Source organism: Castanea sativa, chromosome 1, assembly GCF_040712315.1.
Source record: "Castanea sativa cultivar Marrone di Chiusa Pesio chromosome 1, ASM4071231v1".
Taxonomy (NCBI): domain Eukaryota; kingdom Viridiplantae; phylum Streptophyta; class Magnoliopsida; order Fagales; family Fagaceae; genus Castanea; species Castanea sativa.
Genome location: NC_134013.1, coordinates 9045047 through 9072150, shown reverse-complemented (window position 1 = coordinate 9072150; position 27104 = coordinate 9045047). Strand labels below are relative to the sequence as shown.

Here is a 27104-nt window from a genome sequence, read left to right as displayed (position 1 = left end):
ATAGCTTGAGACCAAGATAAGTAATTCCTAGTCCCCTCCAATATAGTATTGATGGGGCGAGAAAGAAAAGCATCATTTTTATCCATTTAGAGACACAATATGCTAAAACAGACTGCAAAAATGAAATCTATGCGAAAAACTGAGTAAGGAGAACCTGGACTGCAAAAAGTCAACTCCAGAAAAGTTAACGGTCAAAGTCAACGGTCAATAGTCAAAGTCAACGGTAGCTGACGTGGCAGGCTGATGTGGCTTGCTGATGTCAGCAGGATCAGTATGGCGCGTGAGTAGCGCGTGGCGGCGCGTGGCGGCTCGGTTCGGCGCGTGGAGGCGCGTGGGCGCGTGAACTGCAGTGCAGAAACTTCTGGCGGCGCGTGAGGGCGCGTGGAGACTCCGATGACTGTGAGGTTTTCACGAAAAGACAGATCGGAGCAAGACGATCTTCGTGGTACCTTCGAAAAAATTTTCAGAGCAATATTCACGGCAGTGCCGAAAAAGGCAGTGGTCTTTGCAGTGTTCGGACTCCTCAACGGCGGCTGCTGCAGGTCCGGAACCTGAGGACGATGTCTAGAAGACTCGAAGGTTCAACGGCGAAAGGCTGCGGCAGTTGTCGTGACAGCGGAAGCAATATTGAGAACGGAGTTACACCAATAAAGACAAGACTGCTAAGAAAAGGTCAGAGCAGTGGCTCTGATACCATGTTAGAAATACTGAATTGAATAGTATTGTATTTCTCAAATAAAATAATATACATGAGTGCCTTTATATAGGAGGCATATGAGCGCTGTACAAGTAAATATGAGTGCAGTACAAGTAGTACAGTGTGCAATACAAATAAGTAATCTAAATGGGCCAAGCCCACATATGAGTGTACGTTAACACCCATTATTTCCACGAACTGTTTCCAATAAAAAGTTACTATAATGGCCAAATCGAACCTCCATTACAACACTCATTTTGCCACCTACGAGCTTATTCTTGGCTGCCCATCTTTGTATTTTACCTGAAGTAGTTTTTGGCACACTCCTACTTTTAATAAGAACCACTAGTCCGAGTTCAATCTTCTCTTCCTCCGAAACCTTTTTCTTGATTCCTTCACATATATATGCTCCTCAACACCGTCATATCTTTTTCACTTCTCTGCATCTCTGCAACAAGCACAATTGCATTTGAGACCTTAAACGCGACAAGGCAACCTCCTCTAAGAAACTTTGGACAACTATGTAAGCCGTAGTTTCTATGTAGTGAGGATGGATTTCTAGGTTGTTATGGAGCTTGATGGTGTCTGAACATCGACCGGTCACGAAAAGAAACCTCTCTTCTCCTATAACAATTCCTCTATCGCCTGCCCGGACAAAGCACTGGCTCACCTTGTTGCTGAGTCTCCCTTGAAACACCTCACTAGTTAAAGACGGGTGGCCAAGATAACCAGAGGCATTACTGGGGGATGAAATCCAAATCTCTCCTTCAATCCCATCCTCAACTGGCTCACATGTTTCTTCATTGACTACAATAATGTCCATGTCCTCTTCTTCATTATTCATGCACCATGGAGCTAGTCTTGCACTAGGCAAGAGCTTGTTGTGAGTTGGAATGTTTGGAAAAGAAGTAGAATCTTCATTGCCTCTCCACGCTGTTGAAACAAACGTGCAGTTCTCTGCTAACCCACAAGATGGAGATATACATGATGGGTTCAACCCAAAAGGCTTAAACACATCCACAAATTCTTCAATTGACTCCCTGTAAATAGGCTCATTAATAATAATTAGGTTTCTCAAACTCCATAGAGTAATAGGTAGTGTTCCTTGGCCAATCCCGCCTCGCTTGACCACAAGTGGCAACGTGAAAGATGGAACCGGAGTGCAAGTTGCACTGAACTCCGATATTAACTCAAGCCATAGCCTTGGACGATTAACAAATGCTCCTGGTGCTGTTAGCACACATGTTGCACCAGATACTATGGTCAATAATAGAAACATAAGACCACAGTCATGGTACTGAGGCAGCCAAGAGACTATTACACTGTTTGGATGAAGATCATAGGATTTTCTAGCCATTCTAACGTCGTGAGCTGCTGATCCTGCGGTCACAAGCACTGGCTTTGGGATTCTAGTTGCACCAGAAGTGTACTGAACCAAATACACCTCGTCTGGTTTGCAACCGTTGTACAATGAAAAGGAAAACTTAAAGCCCGCCTTGTTATCTTTGATATTGTTAAATATTAGCATTGATACACCATGTTGAATATGCAATTATGGATGCGGAAGCGAAAGCATAAAATATAGAACACAATAACACAAGAGAATTACGTGGTTCAGCCTAACGGCCTACATCCACGGAGGAAACCCTAAAGGGCTACATCAATAATATATTAGAGTGTAGAACAAATCCTGTGTTACAATGAACCATAACATGTGTATATATAGCAGACTAAACCCTAAACTAATAGACTTCTAGTACAAGTAGGAAACTTGGCTTGCACACAAAGTAGACTTAGGCTTGGGCTTATGCTAATGTGCTAATATATCTCTAACACCCCCTCTCAAATTCAAGGTGGAAGCTTGATGAAACCTTGAGATTTGATAAGGTTGAGAAGATCCCTTGAATGAAGTTTGGCTTTGTGACGGTGGTTTGAAGAAGACAATGGTCTTGCAGTGTTAATGCGACTTCTATCAGTGGCATGACTATACCGGAGAGATTTGACGGCAGCAGTAGAAAGTCAAAGAAGATGAACGCAGCGAAGGAACACTGAGGAAGACAAAGATTGCTCTTAATACACCGTAAGGACAGAAAACCATAGCCGTAGGAAGGCAGCTCTGATACCATGTTAAATATTAGCATTGATACACCATGTTGAATATGCTATTATGGATGCGGAAGCGAAAGCATAAAGTATAGAATACAATAACACAAGAGGATTACGTGGTTCAGCCTAACGGCCTACATCCACGGAGGAAACCCTAAAGGGCTACATCAATAATATATTAGAGTATAGAACAAATCCTGTGTTACAATGAACCATAACATGTGTATATATAGCAGACTAAACCCTAAACTAATAGACTTCTAGTACAAGTAGGAAACTTGGCTTGCACACAAAGTAGACTTAGGCTTGGGCTTATGCTAATGGGCTAATATATCTCTAACAGATATCATCCGTGGAAACCCATTTGAGATTTTGCAACATCTGTGCAAGCTTCTTGTCATTGAAAGGTGATGAATTGTATTGCTGAACTTTTGTGATGTAATCCCGGTGAGCTATAGCGGCTTTAGGCTTTGTTTGTGAGAGAGCTCTAACAAGATGGAGATAGTTTTGTTTTGGAAAAGAAGGGTCTGGTGGGAAAATCGGTACGCTCAAGAGACCAGCTCTTTGGCACCCAAAGATGATTTCAACGAGTTCAAGTTCGGGTGAGCATAAAATCACAACTGTGTCACCTCTTTGTAAAGGAATGAGTAGCTGAGAAGAAATGGACTGCACAGAATCATTGAGTTGAGCATAGGTGAGGGTTTTGGTTGCATGGTTCGAGCCATCCTCAGCCCAAATGAAGGCTGGCTTGGACCGGTAGGCTGGTAAATTAGCCCAAAGTGGAAGATACAGATCGGCCACAGGTTGGTCAGGGAAACAAGGGCCACAATTCTCTTGGTTCATATTGTTGTTTGTTTTACTCTCTGTATTATTGACACATGAAGCTCTCTTTTGGGCCATTTTATAATTGCAGGAATTACGTGGATGTTGAGGATAAGATGCCTGTTATTGTCGCGAAAATTACAAAGACTAGAAGAGAGTACAATTATGCAACTATATATTTATATAATTTACCATTGATGGTTCATAAGCATTATCATTGTTTTCCATTTTTGGTTGTAATTATTGTGTATAGTGAAAGTTTCAAAGAAAAACATTAATGGATATCTAAGGGTTAGCCACGTTTGGGCTATTAATTTTCAATAGCATTTGACTCCATTTAATTGTTTTCAACGTATAGATTTTGGCAAAGACAAGTTCATGTGAGGTTTTTATATTATATTATATTTTATATATATATATATATATATAGAGAGAGAGAGAGAGAGAGAGAGAGAGAGAGAGAGAACTATTGATTATATATTGATTTCAACAACTTTATGACTATTTACATGTTCGGCTCTATATATATATAATTTTTCTTATTGTTCTATGCACTTACCATCTACTGTTTCTTATTATTCACAAAAAAATATGTTATTTTTTACTAAAGTTTATGGGAAAAGAAAGTATTATAGAGAACTGTTGATGCTCATTTTGGAAGGCCCAGCAACAAGAAGAAGCCTAACAATATAGGCAAGAAGAGAGTGAGTGGATTGATAGGAAAGAACCATCAATGACAGGAATAATGGATCATAAGCTCATAAATTAAATAAATGGGTCTTGAGAAAAGCAAATTGGCCCAGAGGAGCCCAAAAGAGGAAGTAGTAAATCTATAGGCATTAGGTAATGAAGAAAAGTAAGAATGGGCCATAACAGGCCCGAAGTAATGAAGTAAGAAGGAAAGGGGTGGATGGAAAGCCCATGAGCTCCAAGGATCAAGGATGAAGGATAAAGTATATGGGTCAAGAAAGTCCAAAAGAGTTAGCAAAGTGCTCATGGAAATGCAGAATTAGAAAATGAGCCGAGGATGCCCAAGGAAAGCAAATGTGCCAAGGATACCCAATGAGAAAGAAATGGGATAAAAGAGCTTGCAAGCAATGCAACGGGCTAAGAAAGCCCAAAAGTAGAATGAATGACTTTACGGAGACATTGAAAGAAGGATGAGCAGCAGGCCCAAACAGGCCCAGCAGACACTAGTCAAATAACACCGTGGCAAGAATAGTAGAGTGGTATGGCAGGAATTGCAACAAGGCTACGAGTGGAGCAAAGAATGGATTAAAAAGAGAAAAACCCAAGCAAGGCCTAGCCCTTGAAAGAAGTAGGTTAACAAAGAAGGAAAGTCCAGAGGACTGTTCACACCATAAAAGGTTAAGGATGGGTGGCAAAGTGCACAGGCGAGCCCCAGACCATGGCAAACGCATGAGCAGTGGACAGGTTTTGGACGTATCAGGAAGTGGAGCCCGCACAAGACCCAGACACTACCAGCCTGTACTCAACCAATACAGGAGTGGTGGGTTATAGGTCAGAGGTAAGAGAGGGTATGGTCTGGCAGTGGGGAGAAGGGGAAGCCTATTTTGGGGTTCCCGCTCAAGCTATTTTAGGAGAAATATCCTGTTGGGATGACATATCACTCAAAATGAGGAGGATGAGCTAGAAACATTAGGTGCATGCCATGAGGGATAGGAAGAGAAAACATCCACACCGTGGCAGATTAGAATGCCACGGTGAACAAACAAACAAACAAAATAGCCTTCTTTGTCTGGTAATGGAGAGTGGCACAGCCAGCACAGGTAGTGGTGACAAACTAGTAGTGGTCAACAAGGACACCCAAACTAGACAAAGATTGTTAAGGGGCAAAATGTAAAAAACAGTCGCGGCAGACAATATTTAAAAGGCCTTTACTGTGCACAGTAGAGTGGTCGGCAACAGTAGCAATCACCACAAGAGTGATCACCATCACATCGCACAAGAAAACACAAAAGAAAGAAAGAAAAACAAAAGGAAAAATTAAAATAGTGAAATAGAGGAAAAGAGAGTTAAAGAAAGAGTGAGAGAGAGTAGAATGGCAGGTATGCACCAATAGGTTTTCTTTCCTTCTCTCCCTCTCAAAGCCTACCCTCTGCTAAAGAAAAAGAATCTGTTTGGGTGCAAGCCATTCAGGTCCGTTCCCTCAAAGTGTGTAATTTTTGTGGCAGGATCTTCCTGTGAGGTTACCCACATTGAGGAAATAGTTCCCTCCTTGGCCATAGTCCCGTAACAAAACTGAATGTGGTAAACTAATCATCTTCTGTCTCTAACTTTAGTGATATCGTTTTCCCCTCCAGCCTTTATTATTATACTTACAACTTGCTCTTTTCTCTTATTTTAATGAAAAATTGCTTACTTAGTTTGCCTAACAATAGTGTATCTCGTTTATCATTATTTTTTGTTGCACCCATTCTGCCATAACTTTTTCTGCTGTAACTTCGCCTACCAAGGGTATGTGACTAAAGTTTCGGCAAACAAGGCATAGTTTGAGCAAAAGCCAAACCAAAGTGAGTTGCAGTTGAGCCGGTCCCGACTCTCTTATCCAGAATACTTGGGCCTAGTACAGCAGGAGGCAGCCCAGCCCAAAGTCACAAAAAGCCCACCATGAGAGCTTATATCCTATGAGCGGTGTAAGCTTGCAAGGATAATCCGCAAAGGTGGTTGGACTGTTATATCCTAAGGGACAACGTGTAGAAATATTTTGTCTAACTACATCGGATATACCATAGACGACATGATTTGTCTCAAGACAATGACTTGGTTCACGCCTCATCTCCACCATAAAATCATATTGTTTAATTTTCAAGAAAAAGTCAAGTAATATCTCTCATTTATTTCCAGCATAATATATGCTACAACATTAACTTAATAGAGAATGTATACATTTACTTTGTTCACATTTTTAAGTGTCATTTAGAAAAACAACATGATTGGATTTCATGTCATTTTTCTTTCTTTCTTCCGGCGTTAAATAAAGGTTCTTAGACCTTAACAACATGGATTGGAGGCCAATTGTATTGTAGACACAAGAAGAAAAGACTAGATTTTAGAAGCTTCTGGGGTAGTCCACTCCTAAGCCCATATAGATAATTCCCAAGCCCATATAGGTAAATCCCAAGATCCAAATAGATTTTCCCTAAAAATTCGTGAATAAAAACGCAACATTCACCATAATTCAAAGAAAAAAGGTGTGGCCCCATAATAATGGTATTTTCTCCGTTAGTTCAGCCTTGAAATATTTATACCAACAAAAAAATATCCCTCTAGATAAACCGCTGTGGAATTGGATCTGGAAGTTACAATGTCCTAAAAAGATTCAAATATTCATTTGGAAAGTCATGCACAATTGGGTTCCTACTATTGGTTAAATACATGTTTGCATTGCATTAAAACATACGTAGCGGAAAATTATCAGATCTACTTCATTCTCAATTGCTAACATGTGTTATGTAAGTTTCAGAATATAAAAATAAGAGAGTGTACCTTGATGCGGTGAAATTCAAAACCAAATATTAGAAGCACTTGGGAACACTTTTAATTTTCACTCCAATTTCACGTTATGCCTAAGAAATGTGGTCTCTCAATCAGTTTTCAAAAGGAGAATAAGAGAGTGTCTCACACTCACATACACATTATTTCATAATCTCTCTTACCAAAATTATGTATGTTTCTCTTCTTATAACTGATTATCTAATTGGGCTAGCCTTTTGGGCCTTTCCAATTGGGCTTTAGTATGTGGCTTGGAGTAGGACCAAAAGAAACCAATAAGACACTAGCTTCAATGAGCCTTGGGCTTTTCTATCAACTCTTGACAAGTCTAAAATTACCATTAATTATATTTAATACCACTATATAAATATAGTTGCACTCTAGGCCTTATTTATAAATTATATCCTAAGACTTTATTATAACGCAACCCTTCATAAAATATTTGTAGTAATACAAAGTCATGAATGTAGACTGCCACTTTGTAAATTACTACTTTTTATTCTTGAATACCCGGTTTAATCATCTATGTTATTCATCATATATTTATGAAATCCGATTTCATAAATATATACTTTAAACTCCTTACTTAAGTGGTTAGATCTAACGCTCTGAATAACGAAATACATTAAACTTATCTCAATGAAATATTTTGTATCTTCGTTAAGAGACTATGAATTCCATCTTGAGAATATATGTTCCATCAACACTAAATGTGGCTGCCCAATATACTGAAGTTTTGACCGTGTTTTTAGATCTCATTCCTGATATATTAAAGTAACCTACATTTCATGATCAGGTCCATTATCCTCTCAGAATTAAGAGTTCATGTAAATAAAAGTTGCGAGATTTATTATTCATTTGACAGTTGTTAGGAAAATAATAAATCTCACAGCGGTCCAGTTCAAATTGTTTTAACTCTTAAAACATATCAACATACCAACTAGAAGTCTCTACTTCCATGATCAAAACAAATCATTTTAGTTGATATGTTATAGTTTTCGCAAATGAAATGCCCAATTTCATAACTAACTACGAACTAAAATTCTAAGTTTACAAAGAATTTGTAATTTATATCTTCTGTGACTTTTCACATAAATCACATACTATGCATCTCATGGACTATATGATAATGTTCAATATTCATGTTACCATTATTTTAGATTATAATAAAACAATTTTATTAATTACAACATTAAGTCATACATAATGTCATACATAATATCATACATAGTATCATACAATAGGATTTAAGGACACTAATCTTTAACACCTACGAGGTAATACTTAGCTTTTTCTCACCCAACCATAAATGATCAATGTCCTAGATGCAACAATCCTGAAACAACGATCCATATCTTAAGAGATTGCCCTTGGGCTAAGGAGGTCTGGTGTCAATCCCCGGCTATCCTGCCACTTACACTTTTTCAAATACCCTTACAATCTTGGCTTCAAACCAATACTACTACTGATAGCGTTATACTGCACCAGCAACTTCCTTGGAAAATATACTTTTCATTCCTATGTTGACACTTATGGCTAGCTAGAAATGAGCATATATCTCAAAATCAGTCTAGCTCCCAGCATACACTAGTCTACAAAACAGTCCAAGCCGCTACCGAATATTTTTACTTAGCAGGCCCTAATAAACCAATTCAAAGTAAGGCCACTCAAACTATCAAGTGGACCACTCCGACCGAATCGTTTATAAAGTTCAACATGGATGGTAGTTCTTTAGATAACCCAAGGATCGCAGGAGCAGTGGGCCTTTTGAAAGACAACTATGGGGTATGGATATTAGGTTTTTTGTTAAATATGGGCATAACGACTAACAATATGGCAGAACTAGGAGCAGTACGCCAGGGCCTCATATTGACATGGAAATTGGGTTTTAAATTTATCCAACTTGAAATTGATTCTATGATAGTGTTATCCTGATTAACTGGAAAAACTTCTAATTTCCCTCTTGATGTGTTTTCTTTAATATGTGATTGCAGAAGCCTTATGGCGCAAGCATGGAAGATTCAGGTATGCCATATCTACTATGAAGCAAATGAAAACGGAGACACTCTAATGAAACAGGGAAATCACCAACAACATATTTTGACTATCTATAACACCTCTTCCAGTTTTGTATATCAGTGTTTTGTAAGGGATATAGCAGACCTAAGGAGTAGTAGACTATGTTCCCGATGACCGAATATAGCTATTGTTGTATAAACACTTAATATAATTAAATAAGACTTCCCATTTCTATCAACAAAAAAAAAAAAAGCATTAGTATGTGCTCAGAAAAACTGTAAAACCTAAAGAATTGTCCTACACCACTCATACTATGTCTAATGATTATCAGTGTGCTCCAATTACCATCGTGTGTGTTCTTTGATCTCCATTTCTCTTTCATTCCTTCGATATCTGCTCCAGTTACCATCCAGTGCCCATCCTCTTGCTCTATTCTCATTCCTCTCATGTTTTTGTAGCATGTGAATCAGAGTCAGATCACAGTAATTACCTCCCAATTCACAAATGTTTTACGAGACCAAAACATAGTCGTATAACATAGAGGATTGAGAATCCTCAGATAGTTTATGTGCTCTTATGAGAAATATAAGTACCAGGTTACTCGTTACAATAACAAATATAATAGGATACCAAACAAAAGTATTATCCGGCGGGAGGGTTGTCTACAAAATTGATCAAAGAATCCTCATAATGCCTAAAGTTAGTAGAATGTTGATTAAGTGCAAAACAGTCTTGCAGAAGGTGGGCAAGACCCATCATTTTTTTTTCTTTTTGGTCGGAGAGGGAGATATGAAGAGGGTATATCATGTTTCGGGTGTATACACCCAACTTGCTCACAACACACGGGAACCACCATAAACATAATATCCTTTTGCGGGAGACATGAGGCCACATAGACTTGAGAAAGAGAGAAGCAGGTCAGAGAGTACCACCAGCTACCCACTGTATAGATGTTACACTTGAAAGTCACAGGTCTCATTACTAAAAGCTCATTGATATTTCACTTAGAAGGAAACAAGAAGACTGCAGAAAAAGTGTAAAACCTTAAGATGGTATTTTCAAAGACTAATTTATAAATAATGCAGGACAAATTCACAGATTCAGAGACTCTTTTCGGTACTAGGGCATACTAAATCTTAAATAAATAAATAAATAAAAACTAGCTTGGAAATCCCAGTAATATCCATCAAGAGTGCCAAACCACCTTCAAAGATTTTTTGTGGCACTGTTCTATTAAATCCTATAATAGACATGTAGACAACTTAAAATTGCTGTCCTTCAATTAATATTACAGAATCCTAGCAGAGACAGTCTTTATTTAATCTCACAGAAGATTTACTGAATATAGTTCGACAAACTGATCTCCAAAGGCTTTGAATGTCTGAACCTTCAGCGCCAAAATTTCCCATTAGACTATTCTTGCTCTTGCATTGCTCTGAAGTACATTCCCCCAGACTGATGGATGGACAGAGATGAATGATACACGAACTTCTCATTTCAATCTAAATCATTGTCCCCAAGCACAGGCCCTATATCACATGGCATGAAGGGTAATAAGCATCACAAAGAGATGAAGAATAAGTAGCAGAGAAGTTGACTGTTTCAAGCTCTTTAACAATCCCTAAGTGGCATACAACTTTACCATGGAACCTATTTGGATGAAAGCTAAAGCCTACCAAGGTTTAATAATAAACACTACTGAAAAAAATACGGATAGCTGCCCCTAAAGTGTTTACAGGACACGATCCTGTTGCTATATCACATGAAAAATAAAATCTTCCTGGAAAGAAAATAGACCCAATCAGATTGAATAAATTAGAGATGTCTGTGTAGTTGTTCAACAAGACCTCTGGAGACACCTTGAACTAAATAAGAAAATATCCAACCTTAGATTATAGAATGAAGCAAAACATGTCCTTTGGGGCCTGGTGGCATCCAGCTCCCTCCCCATTAATAGGTGGATTCACACACAATGATTCCTTTTCTTTCTTTTTTTCAGTTCTCTTTTTAAAGTCTTACTCAGAAGCTTAATAAGGTGTAAGCAGGGAGTCTAGCTTCTGGTATTCAGCTCTACTTAGATTAATTGACCAAGAATATATACCTCTTTGTGCAGGTCTTGAAATTGATATTTTAAATTACCAAAAAAAAAAAAAAAACTAGTAATAGTTCAAAACTGCATCTGTACCTTAATTTAAACTTCAATCACAGGAACAAGAACAAACGAAATCCACAAAGGGAAGTTCAATATGAAATATTTAAGTGAAAGGCAACAAACATTCTAATGGATGTGTTAAGAATGAAGATCTCCAGAACAACCTACTCTACAACAAGTACTGAGCCATGAGTTTTAATCCCTCAATCACCAATGTCATATAATAAAAGGGTTTTTTAGGTTGCTGATAATTAAAAAATCCTAAGAGTAATAGATTCTTCAAGAGTTTAAAGTTACAACAACTAAAATTTCCAAGAGTTGACATTTATTTTGTTCAAAATTACTCAGAATTTGAATTTAACACCATACTATAAACAACATTGTATTTATATAAATATATATATATATGTCCTTTTATTTGGTTAACTAAAGAAATTATAATTTGTCCTTTAATTTATAATTTTTGACCATTATAGATAGTTTTTTAAATGATTAAAATACCTTTAACAATTGATAAACATCTTATTTGGACAAACCCAAACCCATTAGAAACAGGTCTACCCCAATCCAAAACCAAATCAATTCAATCTCAACAGTAACCCAACTCTCCATAAAGAGAGATAGTCACCCAACTGAGTGATAACCCAGCCCCTCCAATGGCAGCTCCTCCCTCCATCTTGCCATCCGAAAAATTACAGCCAAAGAGAGAGAGATGATCCTCCTCCGGCTGTTGCACACCCCTCCAGACCCAAGTGAAAACCTGAAAAACCCAACAAACCTCCAGCCAAAGAAGGGAATGACACCACTTTCACATATAATTTCAAATTTCTCTAACAGTTGACGAAGCATTTGACTCTCCACAATATCACTTGCAGCAAATATTCCAAGTGTCAAACTCAAATGAAAATGTTATAGTCCTTCCATTTTCAGATAACTTTGCACTTGAGGACGGTTGTTCTGGCCCAAAATTGGACCTTCCACTTTCAGGTGAGCTTTTCACGAAGGAATGGTAACTCAAATTCACAAACCTTTTGATGTAAGAGGCCCACTCCTCATGAGATGCCACATGACAACTTTAAGCAAAGTACCACAAAAAGAACTAAAAGGAGAGGATTAACTTTTTCTTTGATTTGTGACAACTTTTTCATGCATTCTATTAACTGTTATCTAGAGTATCTCCAATTCTCAATGGAACATTCATCATTTAAGTACGTTAGTCCCTTCTAGATTTTTTTTTTTTTTTTGGGTGGGCTATCAAGCTCCTCTATCACTTAAAGGCAGATAGCGGGAAAGGTGAGCTATAGCTTCATTGCTCATCTTACCCTCGCTACCAATTTTGGGGGAAGAGGGGGGTGCGGGAGGAAGAAACCTAATGGCCAGTTAGCTAATCTCTAGCCAACTCTACTCTACTCCCCCTCCATCCAAAATGGCCATAAGAGAAGAGCGTCTTCTCTTAGGTCCTTCTCTTTTTTCTGTGCAACACAAGAAAGCACCCTCTTTTGTACTCCCCGCAGCTTTCCAGATATTGTATTGAACACATGGCATAGCTAGGACCTTCAAATCATATTTGAGCCTATGTTCAAACCAAACCACCCCCCTATTTGAATAGGACTGGAAAAAATGCTTGCCAAGCTACAAAAAGTGAATGCTTCTCCCAACCATTAAAGGAAAGGCTTGACAAAGGGAGGGAGATGCAACATAGGAATGATTTGGAGAGGGAACGAGAGGACCTGATTCTCAAAGATTCTAGAAAATACAAAAAATGTATGCAAAAAGAAAAAGGAAAAACACAACCACGCACTAAATTATATGAAAAATAATTTATGCCTCAAAACAACCTCCTTCAAGTGGAAACTATGTTTTTCTTTTCTTCCTTCAATTGACATTCATGATTGTACATTTATTGTGTTCCAAATTTTTGCATTTCCTCCTTAGATGGACTAAGTGATAAGATAATGGTCAAGGTGTTTCTTGTATATTTTCCAAACAAACAGACATTGAAGATAATCTTAAACTTATACGATGCCTCGACACGTAGTTTTTTATTTTTCTTCATATGGAAAAGAGTAGACAAATTTCCTTATTCTTTCTTTAACATCACATGCCGATTAATTTCTTTCCTCAGCAATTTTAACATCATATTTAACAGATTTCAACACGTGTGGCCAAGTAGTTCTATTCTCCATATGGCAAGGAGAGTCTACAGTGGATAAGGCTTTTCTCTTCTTCAGTTCCTTACAACCGATCATTTAGAATACGTGTCCAATACGTGTTAAACCATGACTACAGTGTCAATTTGGTAGGCAAAAAACACAATGCACATGTGTTTTCTTTCGTTACAGATTAAAGAGGAGAACTCACACTTGACAACACGTGTCTATTCAACATGCATCAAAAAATCATTACAAGATGCAGATTCAAAATGCTAGTTAGCCATGTCACAAAACACCTAAAAGATTATCCAACAACCAAAAAATACTTAAAAGGACATAAGAAATAAATACAGAAAGCAAACCCCCCAAAAAATAAAATGCATGCTCCCACCGAGAATGGGAAGCACAATTGCGAAACAATTGGAACACAACTTTGGATGTTACAGCTATTCTAACAAAAATACAATCCATCTCCCAATACACGCTATAAGCAGAATAACGAGCATCAGAAACACAATTTTTTAAACAAAATCTTTTTTTTTTTTTTTTTTAACTTCTAAGACACCAAGCAAAACAATGCCATACTTACGCCATAACAGTTCCAAAAACCCATCCATGATCATCAAACAAGTTCAGATACACTTGAACAAGAAATGAAAATTTTGTAGCAATCAGCCCTATGAGCACAAATTTTCCACAATCCAGTAACAACAGAACTTGCAAGAATTACACGAAAATTCGACCTTTTCTACTGCATAGGAAAGAAAAATCATGAATCATAGCGAAGGTAATCATACCCAAGATTGAGAATGCTATTAATTGGATCAATCATCTGATGCTGCTGATGGTGCTGCTGTTCCTCCTGCTGTTGTTGTTGCTGTTGCTGTTGCTGCTGTTGTTGCTGCTGCTGCTGCTGCTGTTGATGCTGCAAACTAGCTCCGGCGGCGACAGCAGCCGCACTTGAAGGAGCTCCTTTCGCTTCAGCCAGCCGCCACATATACCACGACGCGACGGAGCGGTAAGGCCTCCACTTGTCACACAATTGATCCATCTGCGAGGGGCGAGGCAATTCCTCGAGATTGTAGAGTAACTGAACACCTTTACGGACATTGAGATCGTTGATCGGAAGCACGTCTGGTCTATGGAGAGAGAAAATCATGAACATGTGTACGGACCAAGAGCCAATCCCATTGACCATAGTGAGCATAGTGAACAGCGACTTGTCGTCCATATTTACAATCGCCGAATCGGATAGAATTCCGTTCTGGTATTTTCTCGCTAGGTCGTGAAGGTAACTGGCTTTTCGGCCGGAGACGCCGATTTGGCGGAGCTGCTGAGGGGTCAAGGCGAGAACGGTGTCGGGGAGAACGCCGGGCTCGCCGCCGCAGAGGGAGATGAAGCGAGTGTAGATTGAAGTTCCGGCTTTGTAGGCGAGCTGCTGGTAGAGAATGCTTCTGGTTAGGGCTAAGAATGGGGTTTGGAAAGTGTCGAACACTGGTGGTTGGTGGATATCGATTAAGGGAGAGAGAATCGGATCCGAGCTTCGGAGATGGCGGAGAGCGATTTCGACCTCGCCGTCGCAAGAGAGAGACCTCGCCGCGATTCGAGGTATGGATTGGATTGCGCGGGGCTGAGCGGTTTTCGATTTGGTGGATTTCGGTTTCGGAGTTTGGGTTTGGGTTTGGGTGGTGATTGCAAGGGTTTGAGGGGAATTATTCGGGTCGGGTGAGAGTTTTCGGATCTTTCGAGGACGGAAGGGGATTTTGGAAGGGGGAGATGAGGTTTGGGTCGTGGCTGCGGCTGCGGCTGTTTCTGCTGCTGCATTGGTTATTTCGGTTGGGGAATTAGTTATTTCTGTTGCGGTTGGAGTTGGTGCGGTGGCTTCCACGATTGCGGTGGTTGTGCTGACAGTTGTGGTGGTGGTGGTGGTGGTAGAGTCAAGGTGGGGCTCCGTTTGGGTTTGTTCACCCATGGATTGTGGTCTCTGGAGGTGGAAAATGTGATGATGTGGGTGGTGGGGATTGGTGGGGTTTAGGAAAATGGTGGGAGTATTGAAGGCATAATGGTGTTGTGGATGTGATAGTTGTGTGTTTGTGTGAAACTGAACTGATTGAAGAGTATTTTGGAGAAGGGGAGATAGATAGATAGATAGATAGATAGAGAGATATTGAGGATTGACTAGGACTAATGGACTATAATAAGTTTAAAGTTTAAAACTTTAAAGAGGAAACACACACAACTCGGTCACTTTTTTTTATGATTTCTCTCTCTCTCGCATCTCAGTGTATACAAGTCTAGTGGCGTCCGGTTCCGTCCCAGGCGGAAAAGTTTCATCCTATTAGAACTGCTGCTTCACGCTCTCTTCTATTGCGCGTGTTACACGTGAATCATCAATTATCGTCCTCCTCGAGACTAGAATAAGCATCACATGAGTATTCAAATGCGAAACTATCTCCAAAAATACTTTTGTCTATTAGTGATTAAAATTGACTCTATATAATTTGTCGTAAGAATATTAAGAAAATAATATTTTTTTAAAATTTTTTCATTTTTTAGTAGAGAAAGTTTAAGACTACTACCATAATTTTGACGTTATAAATAGTGACAAAAAAATTATTGACTTATATAAAAATAATATAGACAATCACTTGTTGTCTGCCGCATCAAAATTGTGACACAAAAAATTGTACTTTTAAAATAATTAAATAGCTATGTTTAGTAAGGTGGTTTCAAACCATATTTTTGCAAGAACAATTTTTCTAAAAAAAAGTTGAAAGATGAAAAGTAACTACAGTGAATAATTGAATTCAATCATTTCTCATATAATGTTGTTGAAATTAGAGATTTAGTAACATGGAGAAAAAAAAATTGTTTAAGGTATCGACAAAACCATAAGCGTCTCTTATTTTAAAGATAGAATTATGAATTATTCATATTACTTTTGATGGATAGAGAGGCAAATAAAAAACTAGGATATGGAAATTTATAAAAAATCATACGAAGTAGATATTATTATATTATATTTTATATCTAAACAATTAGATGAATCACTCATAAAAGAAACATTCACATCATAATGGTGGTAGTTGATGAGAGTTACTAACTTCAGAAACACACACAAAAAAGTTAGAATCTTTAGAGCTCTTATGATAAGTTGTTAACTATATGATGTTTCTAAAATCATATTTATTGAAATGAGTGAATTGTATTTTGTCAAACCATCAATTATTATTTTTTAAAAAAAAAACCATCAATTATTTAAATATATATCAAATTAGTGATAATTAATATTAGTTTAAAACTTTAAATATTGATTGCGTGGGAAAATTTAGTCCATCATTTTCAAAATGGACGAACAGGATTCTACCAACTCAATATTAGTCGGTAGAAAAACTCAATATTAGCTCCTATTAAAAAAAAAAAAAAAAACAAAAAACTCAATATTTGTTAGTGTTACTTTAAAAACTCTTAACAGATTTAAGTCTCTTTCAACAATGTCTTTTTTAAACTGTGCGCAACTATGTTTTTTTTTCCAATTTTACTAACTCAACCTAGTCCAATTGCCAATAATTTAGTCCCTTTCAGGTACTAAACTGATACTTTTTCTAGTAATTCCAACAAAGAGTCAGAGAAGATAAATAAAACAAAAACACCAAGCCCAATCCATCGTCCAAGACCAAGGTTAGAGGTTCGTAATAGTAGGGCGGGGTTGCCCACCTCAATGGGCCTACATCTGGAACCAAACTGGGCCTGTTAGGCAGATAAGTGTTTTATATATAAACCTGTGGTCCAGTGGAGAAAAATTAAGAGTTATACATTTTTCGTTTTTGCTTTTGTTTTTGTTTTTCTCTGAATTCACCATCATTATAAATAAATAATAATAAAAATTGTTGCTGAATTCACATCATTACATTTTTTATTGACGTTCGATGCTAATCATGTGTTTTCATATTGTCCTTTTGGATTATATTGTTACTAAATATTGATATTAAGAAAAATATATATTATTACTAAATAAGTTCTTTAAAAAAATAAAAAAATAAAAACCAGAAAAGAATGGGGCAATAGTTGTTGGACAAGAACAATAAATAGAAGAAATCTGTAAAATAAATAACTCAGAAAATTATTTATTTTTGGGATTAAATAAATAAAAATAGTATGCAAAGGTCTAGCCACAAACAATAATACAAATAAATTCTACATGCAAGAATAATAAATAGAAGAAATTTGTAAAATAATCATATAGCTCACTGACCGAACAATAAATACAAAAATCGGTTAAATAATTAAAAATTGATCAACATCACATAGAAAAAGCACTAAAATTCTTCGTATTCAACGAACTGAATTGTGTTTCTTTCTCTCTCTTTAACTCTATGCGGATATATGCTCACAAATATTTTCTCTAAAAAGTTTCTTAGTAAACATTTTTTTTATGAATGAAATATTATGAATATATATCATGTTCAAAATAATCTAATGGATGTGTGCAGACATAACAACACAAAAATAAAATATGATAATAAAAAGTTATTGTTGGGAAAAGAGACCCAACCCTACACATGCCTAAGACCAATCTAATGATCAACTCATTAACATATAAACTCATAAAATATATTGTTCTTTTACTACATTGGACTTAAAGATTTTCACCACTTTAAACAAATGTTTACGTTGACACATTAGAGGTAAATTTCTTATTTAGTCTTTAATATTTTTCAATTTCTTATTAACTCCTTAATATTTTGGGTTTATTTTAGGGGGGGGGGGAATTCGAGTTAGGTGAGAGTTTTTGAATCTTTTGAGTACGAAAGGGGATTTTGGAAGGGAGAGATGAGGTTTGGATTTTAGTTGTTGCTACTACTACTGCAGCATTGGTTGTTTCGATTGAAGAATAAGTTATTTCTATTAGGGTTGGAGTTGGTGTGGTGGCTCCCATGATTATGGTGGTTGTGTTGATGGTTGTTATGGTGGTGGTGGAGTCATGTTGGGGCTCTGTTTGAGTTTGGGTTAGGTTTGTTTGCCCATGGATGGTTGTATTGGGAGGTGGAAATGTAATGATGTAGGTGGTGGTAATTGGGGGTTTAGGGAAATGGTGGAAGTGAAGTCATAATGATTGGGGGATGTGATGGTTGTGTCTATGTCGTGTGAAACTAAAGTGATTGAGGAGAATTTAGAGAGGGAAGATAGATATAACGATGATTGACTAGGACTAGTTTAAAGTTGGTTAAATGCACTTTTAGTCCCTACATTTTGCACTTTTTCCATTTTGGTCCTTACATTTTGATTTTTTCACTTTTAGTCCCTAATTCAAGGGGCTGTGTTTCTACAAAGAACTGTAGCATTCTTTTGGATAAGAGTATCGGATATGTGCCAAATCTTATGTCTTTAAGTAAAATTGGATGTTCTAACGATGAAGAAAGGATGTGAGTAGTGCTGGAGTTTGCTACGGTGTTTATGAAGGAAAAGCCATGTGGGGTGACAGAGCCATGTGGCTGGGATGGGCTATGCCACGGTGTAATTATGGGCTTTAATATAGTTTTTTTAAGTGCACTATCAGCCACATTAGATTCTGCTATTAGTGGGGTGACAAAAAGGACCAAAATGATAGGCGTTAATTGGATTAGGGACTAAAAGTGGAAAAATCAAAATGTAGGGACCAAAATGGAAAAAATGCAAAATGTAGGGACTAAAAGTGCATTTACACCTTTAAAGTTTAAAGAGTAGACACACACAATGCAATGAATTACTCATAAAATAAAATTTCACATCATAATAGTACTAGTTGATGACAGTTACTTACTTTAGAAAGAAAAAAACCAAAGGTTAGAATCTTTAGAGCTTTTATGGTAACTCGATTATGGTGTTTCTAAATTCTTATCATAATTTTCAAATGGTAATATTTCTCAATAGTCATATGTTTCAAAAAGACTTGATAAATTTCAAGATTTACATAGATTGATAAATTTCAAATTACATAGAATTTTTAAAGTACTTGTACAAAACACATAGTCATGAAGATCAAGCCACAATTAGAAGTATTCATGAAGATCGCATAGTCTCTCATTTGTTGGCTAAGACAATATTGTTTCAGCTTAAGAATAAAATCTAGAACTGACACACAATTGTAAAGAACATTATGTATTAAATTAACCCCACTCCTCCTATCAACAACCAGCAAATAGGTGATGAAACCAACAGCGGCTAGTCATGGGAAGCATATATGAATCTCATCAATACAACATTAAAGAATAAAAACATCAATACAAAAGAAGATTGACATTTCACAGTTAATACTAAACACTAAACCTGCCTGTTTCATTGTAGCAAGCTACTGATACAAAAGAAGCTTTACATTTTAAAAGCTAATGGAAATTAGCTGTAAAGCTGAACATTATCTTGGATATATGTATATAGTACAGTAGGATCACATTGCAACAAAAAAAAGTGAGTGACCCAACATATATCCTTAGTTAGTAGAATCATATTTTAACAAAAAAAAAAAAGTTTTAAGCACTCTCTTAATCATACAAAACAAGAGCATTGATGAATATAATAGTCTAATGACTAGACCTTTGTTTTTCAAAAATCTCCATTTGGCGCTAATGAATATTCTTGCTGCACTGAAGACAACGTACTTACATCTATTATCATAATCTCTGTTTCTTCCTTCAGTTGTTTCATTCTAAATTTCTCCACCACTTGGGGTGGAGACATTTGGCTGAATGTTTGGGCTTATGGAACACTGTCTTCATCACTAATATGTGAAGATCTAGACATATAATCATTATAGTTATCTTCTATAAGATTAGTGAATGGTGTGCCTCTTGGAATACCCAAATCAATCCCTAGTAACAAAAAAATATATATATAAAAACACATAATGCTAATGAATAAACATAGCAAGCTCTCTTCCATATGCATTTAGTTGACAGTTAACACGAATTACTTATTACAACTTATTCCATTACATGACATTATTAATAAGCATGTATGTCTGTTGACATCTCATTTTGCAACCTGCATTTAACCTCACATGGAGGGTAAAAGGGTAATTTCACATTGAAAATATGCATCTTGATTCTGGTCATTAGATCCTTAATCTCATGTCACCAAAATGATCTTGATGTTGTAACGATCAAATCGACTGGTCATAAGCCCTAATCGAACCATCAGATTGAAAGTTATCATCAAATCAAGTTTTAATGGCCAGGATGCACTATCACAAATTGAGTCTGATTATATGTGTGTAAACACAAATTTCTCAATTGAAGAAAATCAAACAAATTGAAAAAAAATGAGTTCTACAAATATATATTTTGTATTAATCAAGTAATGAGTTCAATCTCAGTTTTGACAAATGCTCCTCTGATTCTATCTTCCTTATGGTCTTGACTCCAACGCGAAATCTTCTTCAATTTGGTTGAAAGATGGATCAAATGGTCTTCACAACAAATCTCTGGCTTTAAGCTTGTTAGAGATTTGTTGTCCTTCAAGTTCTTCAAGCCCTTCGAATGTTCTTCAAGTTCTTCAAATGTTCTTCAAGTTCTTCAAAGATTCTTGAGACAAAATTTCTCCAGAGCTTGGGTTTCTTGAAAACTTCCTCCCGAAAATTAGAAGGGATGTCCTCTATTTATAATGATATTAGATGATAAGCTCCACTATGAATTGATATGCTTGAAAGTATGTAGCAGACTTTTGATTGGCCTAAATTCTTCTTAGAGATAATTATCTCTATTTATCTATTTTGATAAAGATCATATTTTGATAAAGATAATAATCAACAAAGATAAATAATTATCTTTGTTTAATTTATTTAATAAAGATAATTATCTACCAATTTTGAATAGAAAATTTATCTTTATTTTATTTATTTATTTATTTTAATAAAGATAATTACCCATAAACTTTGAATAGGAAATTTATCTTTATCTTGTGGGCCAAATGACACGTGGCAAATTTTGATATGCCAATGTGATGCCAATTTGGATGACACATGTCATCATCTAATTTAATTAATTTAATGACATTAATTTAGAATTTGCCACTAAACTTTGATGTGGCATTTTATAATTGGCTGAAAATTTTGCCTCTTACAATGTGATTATGAACACTTGATTCCAATTGGTTGTAATTATAATCAATTTGAGATTAATGATGTGTCATTATTTGATTAGTTAGGACTACATTTTATGGTAAGGTTGCATACACCTAATTAACTAAATAATTAAATATTAATTATTCAATGAGTAATTTGTGCAATTATCTTTTAATTAGAGTAAATTTGGAATCAATTAGGTCTGAAATGGGAGTGATTGAAACCTATTAATGTTAATTGGAAACTAATTTGGGACCTATTAATGTTAATTGTGCTGAAACCATTTTCTAACAAATGACCTATGCTCACCATTTCATTGATATCTCTCAGAATACATTGAATCTATGAATGAGATTAATTTTCCCAGAAACTAGACATCCGGGGCTTCACTTTGAGCACAAGAAAGAGACAATTCCGATCAGAATTGAGTCAGATATGATTTTTCAAAATTGGCTCTACAGGCTGTTACAGCAGCTACTGGAAAACCAAATTTTGGCTTGTTCTTCATTCCCATTTAGGGGTGGCAATTCGTGTTCGCGTGCGGGGTTCGTGTCGTGTCAAGTCATTAGTATTCGACTGCATAGGTCAACACTAACCCGACATGTTTATTAAACGGCTCAAAATTCCTCAACTCTAACATGACCCATTTATTAAACGGGTCAGTTGTGTCAACCTGTTTATCAAATTTTATCAAAATGAAAAATAAAAATCAATGAAAAAACAAAAAAATAAATATTTTTAATATAAAATTCAAAACTAATGAGTAACTGCATCACAAATAATCATTTTAAACTAAAGCATATCTTAATATCACAAATAATCAATCACAATATGTCAAAGAAAATAAATCACAACAACTAATAAGTTTATATACCTAGAGTTTGAAGGGTATATTGGTAAAATGTCATTTAATTAAACGGGTCAGACAGGTCAAATGAGTTCTATGTGTTCAACACTAACCCAACCCGTTTATTAAACGGGTTAGCCGTGTCAACCCGAATATGACACGAACCCGTTAATCTTCAATCCATAACTTGCTAATTTTGTGCCGTGTCGTGTCGGGTTCGCAGGTCGTGTCAAATTTTGCCGCCCCTACTCCCACCAATATCTACATTTAATGCTCCAGATTTCCCCCAAGGCTAAAATGAGGTCTAGGTTCATGATTCTTTGACAACCTTCATTAATGGCATTCCATTCATATTTTCTCCACCACTACTATATAAACCTCCCTTCTCCTTCATTCCAAGACACAAAAAAAACCCCTCTCTTCTCCTCTTTTGAGTTCTAGGAAGTTGAGTAGTCTAGTCATATCTTGATCTTCTTGAGACTCAAGATATTGAGGGAGACTCACTCTTCCTCTCCTAACTCTTCTTTTCTTCCACCCTTAGGACCTCCCTTAAGAGTCTCCTCATCCACCATATGGATATTGCATGAAGGTATAATCCATTTCCCTAACTTGTTTTTTGTGTTGTCATGATGAGAATTTAGGATTAAAGCATGATAGTAATTATTTAAATTCTCTTGAATATGTTTGAATGTTCTTAGTTGTTCTTATGTGTTCTTCACATGTTCTTGGTTTTTCATTACATGTTCATGTATAAACACTAATTTTAATCATAAATTCACATCAAAAATATGAAAAACATGTTTGTTTCATAATTCTTTCAAATCCTTGAATCTAGGTTATCATCATCCACACATGTTCACAAGAATTTATTTTTCAATCCAAATGCAATACTTAATAAATTGAATTAGGGTTTATCACATGCACACACATTAAATTCAACATGTAAATTGATTGATATATTAGATGATATGATATGAATGTTGGCCACCATAGTTTAGAAGACCGGTTTCACCGGGCAAGGTGGGTGCTTAACACCTTCCCACCTAATGAAAATATGCATGTGCGTAGCGGAAAAATAACGGATCTACTTCATTCATATAAGTTAACATGTACTATATAAATTTCAGAATTTGAGAACAAGAGGGTGTACCTTGGAGCGGTGACTTTCAAAACCGAAGATCAAAAACACTTGGGAAGACTTTCAATCTTCACTCCAATTCCACTAACGCCCAAGATGTGTGGTCTCTCAATCAGTTCCAAAGGGAGAATATCAAGGAGTGTCTAACACTTTTTACACCACTTCACAATAGTGTTCTTCCAAAATTCTCTACAGAAAATTCTGTATATTTCTCCTTTTGTGTCTAACCGATTATTCTAATTGGGCTGGCCTTTTGGACATTTCCAATTGGGCTTAAGTGTGTGGCTTGGAGTGGGACCAAAAAGGACCAATAAGACACTAGCTCCAATGGGCCTTGGGCTTTACTGTCAACTCTTGACAAGTCCAAAGTTACTATTAACTATATTTAATACCACTATATAAATATAGTTGCACTCTATGCCTTATTTATTAAATTATATCTCAAGACTTTATTGTACATGTAACCCTTTCATAAAATATTCGTATTAATACAAAGTCATGAATATAGACTGCCACTTTGTAAATTACTACATCTTATCCTTGAGTACCCGGTTTAATCCTTTAAAATTATTCATTATATATTTATGAAATCCAATTCCATATATATATATATATATATATATATATATATATATATATATATATATATATATATATATATATACTTTAGTAACTCCTTACTAAAGTGATTAGGCCTAACTCTCTGAATAACAATCTCATTAAACTTATCTCAAGGGAATATTTTGTATCTCCGTTAAGAGATTATGAATTCCATCTTGAGAATATATGTTCCATTAACACTAAATGTGGTTGCCCAACATACTGAGGTTTTGACCGTTACTCTAGATCTCACTCTTGATATATCAAAGCAACCAACACCTCATGATCAAGTCCATTATTCTCTCAGAATTAAGAGTTCATGCAAATATAAGTCATGAGTTTATTATTTAATTGACAGTCTTTAGGTAAATAATAAATCTCACACCGGTCCTGTTCAATATGTTTTAACTCTTAAAACATATCAACATATCAACTAGAAATCTACATTTCCATGACCAAGACAAATCATCTTAGTTGATATGTTATAATCTTCGCAGATGAAATGCTCGATTTCATCACCGACTACGAACTACAATTCTGAGTTTACAAAGAACTTGTGATTTACATCTTCTATGACTTTTCATATAAATCACATACTATACATCTCATGGACTATATGATAATGTCCCAATATTCATGTTATAATTATTTTTAGATAAAAATAAAACAACTTTATTAAACACAACATTAAATCATACATAATGTCATACATAATAAAAGACACAGCATCATACAATAGGATTTAAGGGCACACCCTAACACCACCTTGTAACATAGCCCCCGAATTTAGATCAAGGGTTAGTAGATCAAATGCTTATCCATGTAATTTTCAATTTTTAGATTGTAACTAGGAAATAAAGCCATGTATTTTATCTTAGATTGTATCTAGGACCAAAACCATGTAATTTTCCTATGATCAATGTAAATTCAATTGAAAATTAATAAAATGAGAAATTTTTCAATTTTGGTTTTTTTATTTTTTTCAATAATTAAATAACTGGCAACTCCATTGAAAACCCTTAATCTAAAGGGGAAAATATAACTAGTCGAACCTCCATTTTGAGAGGCAATAACACGACTTCACCCATTCACGTGGGTTTGGCCCAACACACTCTATAAAACAGGCTGAGGGCGCTGTCTCTCACAATGTCAAGACTGCCTTTAGCCGATAAAACTAGTGCAGCAACAAATGCAAAAATAAAGGCAATATTATGAGCATTTTTCATCCCTAAAAGCTACCTTATTACCCTCCAATTGTAACTCATTACCCTCTTATTAGCAATGTGGAATTACCACGATTATAAAGGATGCTTGCACTGTGGAATTACCACGATTAGCAATTTGAAAATTGAGACAATTTTTCCAACATTCTACATGTACCTCTGGCCCTTAAACACCCATTATAGTAAAAAAAAGGAGACTCAAGGTCATTACAAACAAAAAAGGAAAAGAAAGGAAATCAAATTATAAGGATAACTAAGAAGTGAGATATGCTTCTAAGTTCAACAGTAGGGGGTTCTGCACAAGCCACAAGAACTTTGATGTGAAAAAAAAAAGGTGTTGCGATTCTTTATAATGCTGAACTAGCAAAACAAGAAACAAACTCTAGAGGAATGAATGATAAATCACAAATCAACACCATATTTTAGGCCTAGGTCTAAATAAATGTTTTTACCACAAGGAGTTCTTTGTAGAAGATGAAGAACACCCTCATATGACCTCCACTTATATGACAATGAACATGAAGAGACATCTTCCCCTTTACTTTCTTCCACTCTGCCACCACTTCATCTCTTTGCAATCTATTGTACCACCCTTACAACTGAAAATTATATCCAATCTCCAATCTTTTAGGTTCCGAAACATAAAGTATGATAAAGACATAGAACAGAACATATATCAACAAAACTATTTTCTATTAACTCTCTATAATCCCCTGCTATCTTGTGTCTTTCTTTATAATGAATTGTAACCAAAATTATATATCCTCTATTTTTTTAGAGACAGATTTTTCTATTTTTAGCAATAGATCCACATCTACTTTCCATGATCTCCTTGATCCACCCTAATAAAGGTCTATAGTCCACTGTTCTCCTTGCTAAATAAGTAAGGAATAGTATAATCCAACCCACAAGATCCCCTTGCCTTCTCTATTTTCCTCAGAGAAAGATTTCAATCATATTCATATAATTCCATTTCTGTAAAGTGGATTCCACATACCCCATCAATTATTTAACTGTTATATTATTGTAGGGGGACAATTCTAACTACTAAGATGTCAATTTTGATTATATTACCAAATAAAAAGTTTGCTTGAAATCAAAGCTGACATTTTTGGCAATATAAATCAGTTTGCTTCTAACTTCTCATATTATTGTAACACATGAATCAAAATGCTGAAAAAATAAAAGAACAAGAAGAAGGAAGGAAGAAAGAAAGGGATTAAGCTCCGTATGAGGGAAGGCCTTAAGTTGAACAGTTGGCATGCAAAAATAGAGATGAGGCCAAAAAATTTATTAAAAAATAAGAAACTAAAAGGAATCAGATTAGCTTATTGACTCTAAATAAAATTGATTAAATAGCTATAGATGAGATCAAGAAACAGAGTGAAAAAGAAAAACACAAATCAGAGATACATAGAAAAAACCCATAAACCTAAAACTAAATCCAGACACTAGCAATAGCAAATCATGAAAAACCACCAAATCTAGCATAAGCCAATAAATTCAAACATCATGCAAAAAAAACCATGAAATCAAATTATGGGTACCGATTTCCATTGTTGACCGATATTCTCAGATTTTCATTGTTGACCGATGTTCTCAGATTTCCGTTCTTCCTCACTGGTGGTTGAGCCACGATTTAGGGTTCAAAATATCTGGGCAGATCGTTTTGTGAGAGAGAGCTCCGTCGATTTTGTGCTTCACCGTTGTTTTCTGATGAGAAGCAAAAGAGA

General features: G+C 35.9%; 1 protein-coding gene and 1 pseudogene across 1 annotated transcript; both read right to left on the bottom strand.

Moving 5' to 3' along the window:
* Positions 1-872: 872 nt before the first annotated feature.
* On the bottom strand, positions 873-3703 carry LOC142644577 (uncharacterized; annotated as a pseudogene).
* A 6490-nt stretch (positions 3704-10193) lies between these two features.
* On the bottom strand, positions 10194-15692 carry LOC142621578 (alkylbase DNA glycosidase-like protein mag2). The gene is made up of 2 exons (XM_075794870.1): positions 14263-15692; positions 10194-10689 (listed from the first exon to the last, which is right to left on the bottom strand). The coding sequence occupies exons 1-2, from the start codon at positions 15435-15437 to the stop codon at positions 10668-10670; spliced, it is 1197 nt and encodes a 398-aa protein (XP_075650985.1). The 5' UTR covers positions 15438-15692; the 3' UTR covers positions 10194-10667.
* Between the last annotated feature and the right edge of the window lie 11412 nt (positions 15693-27104).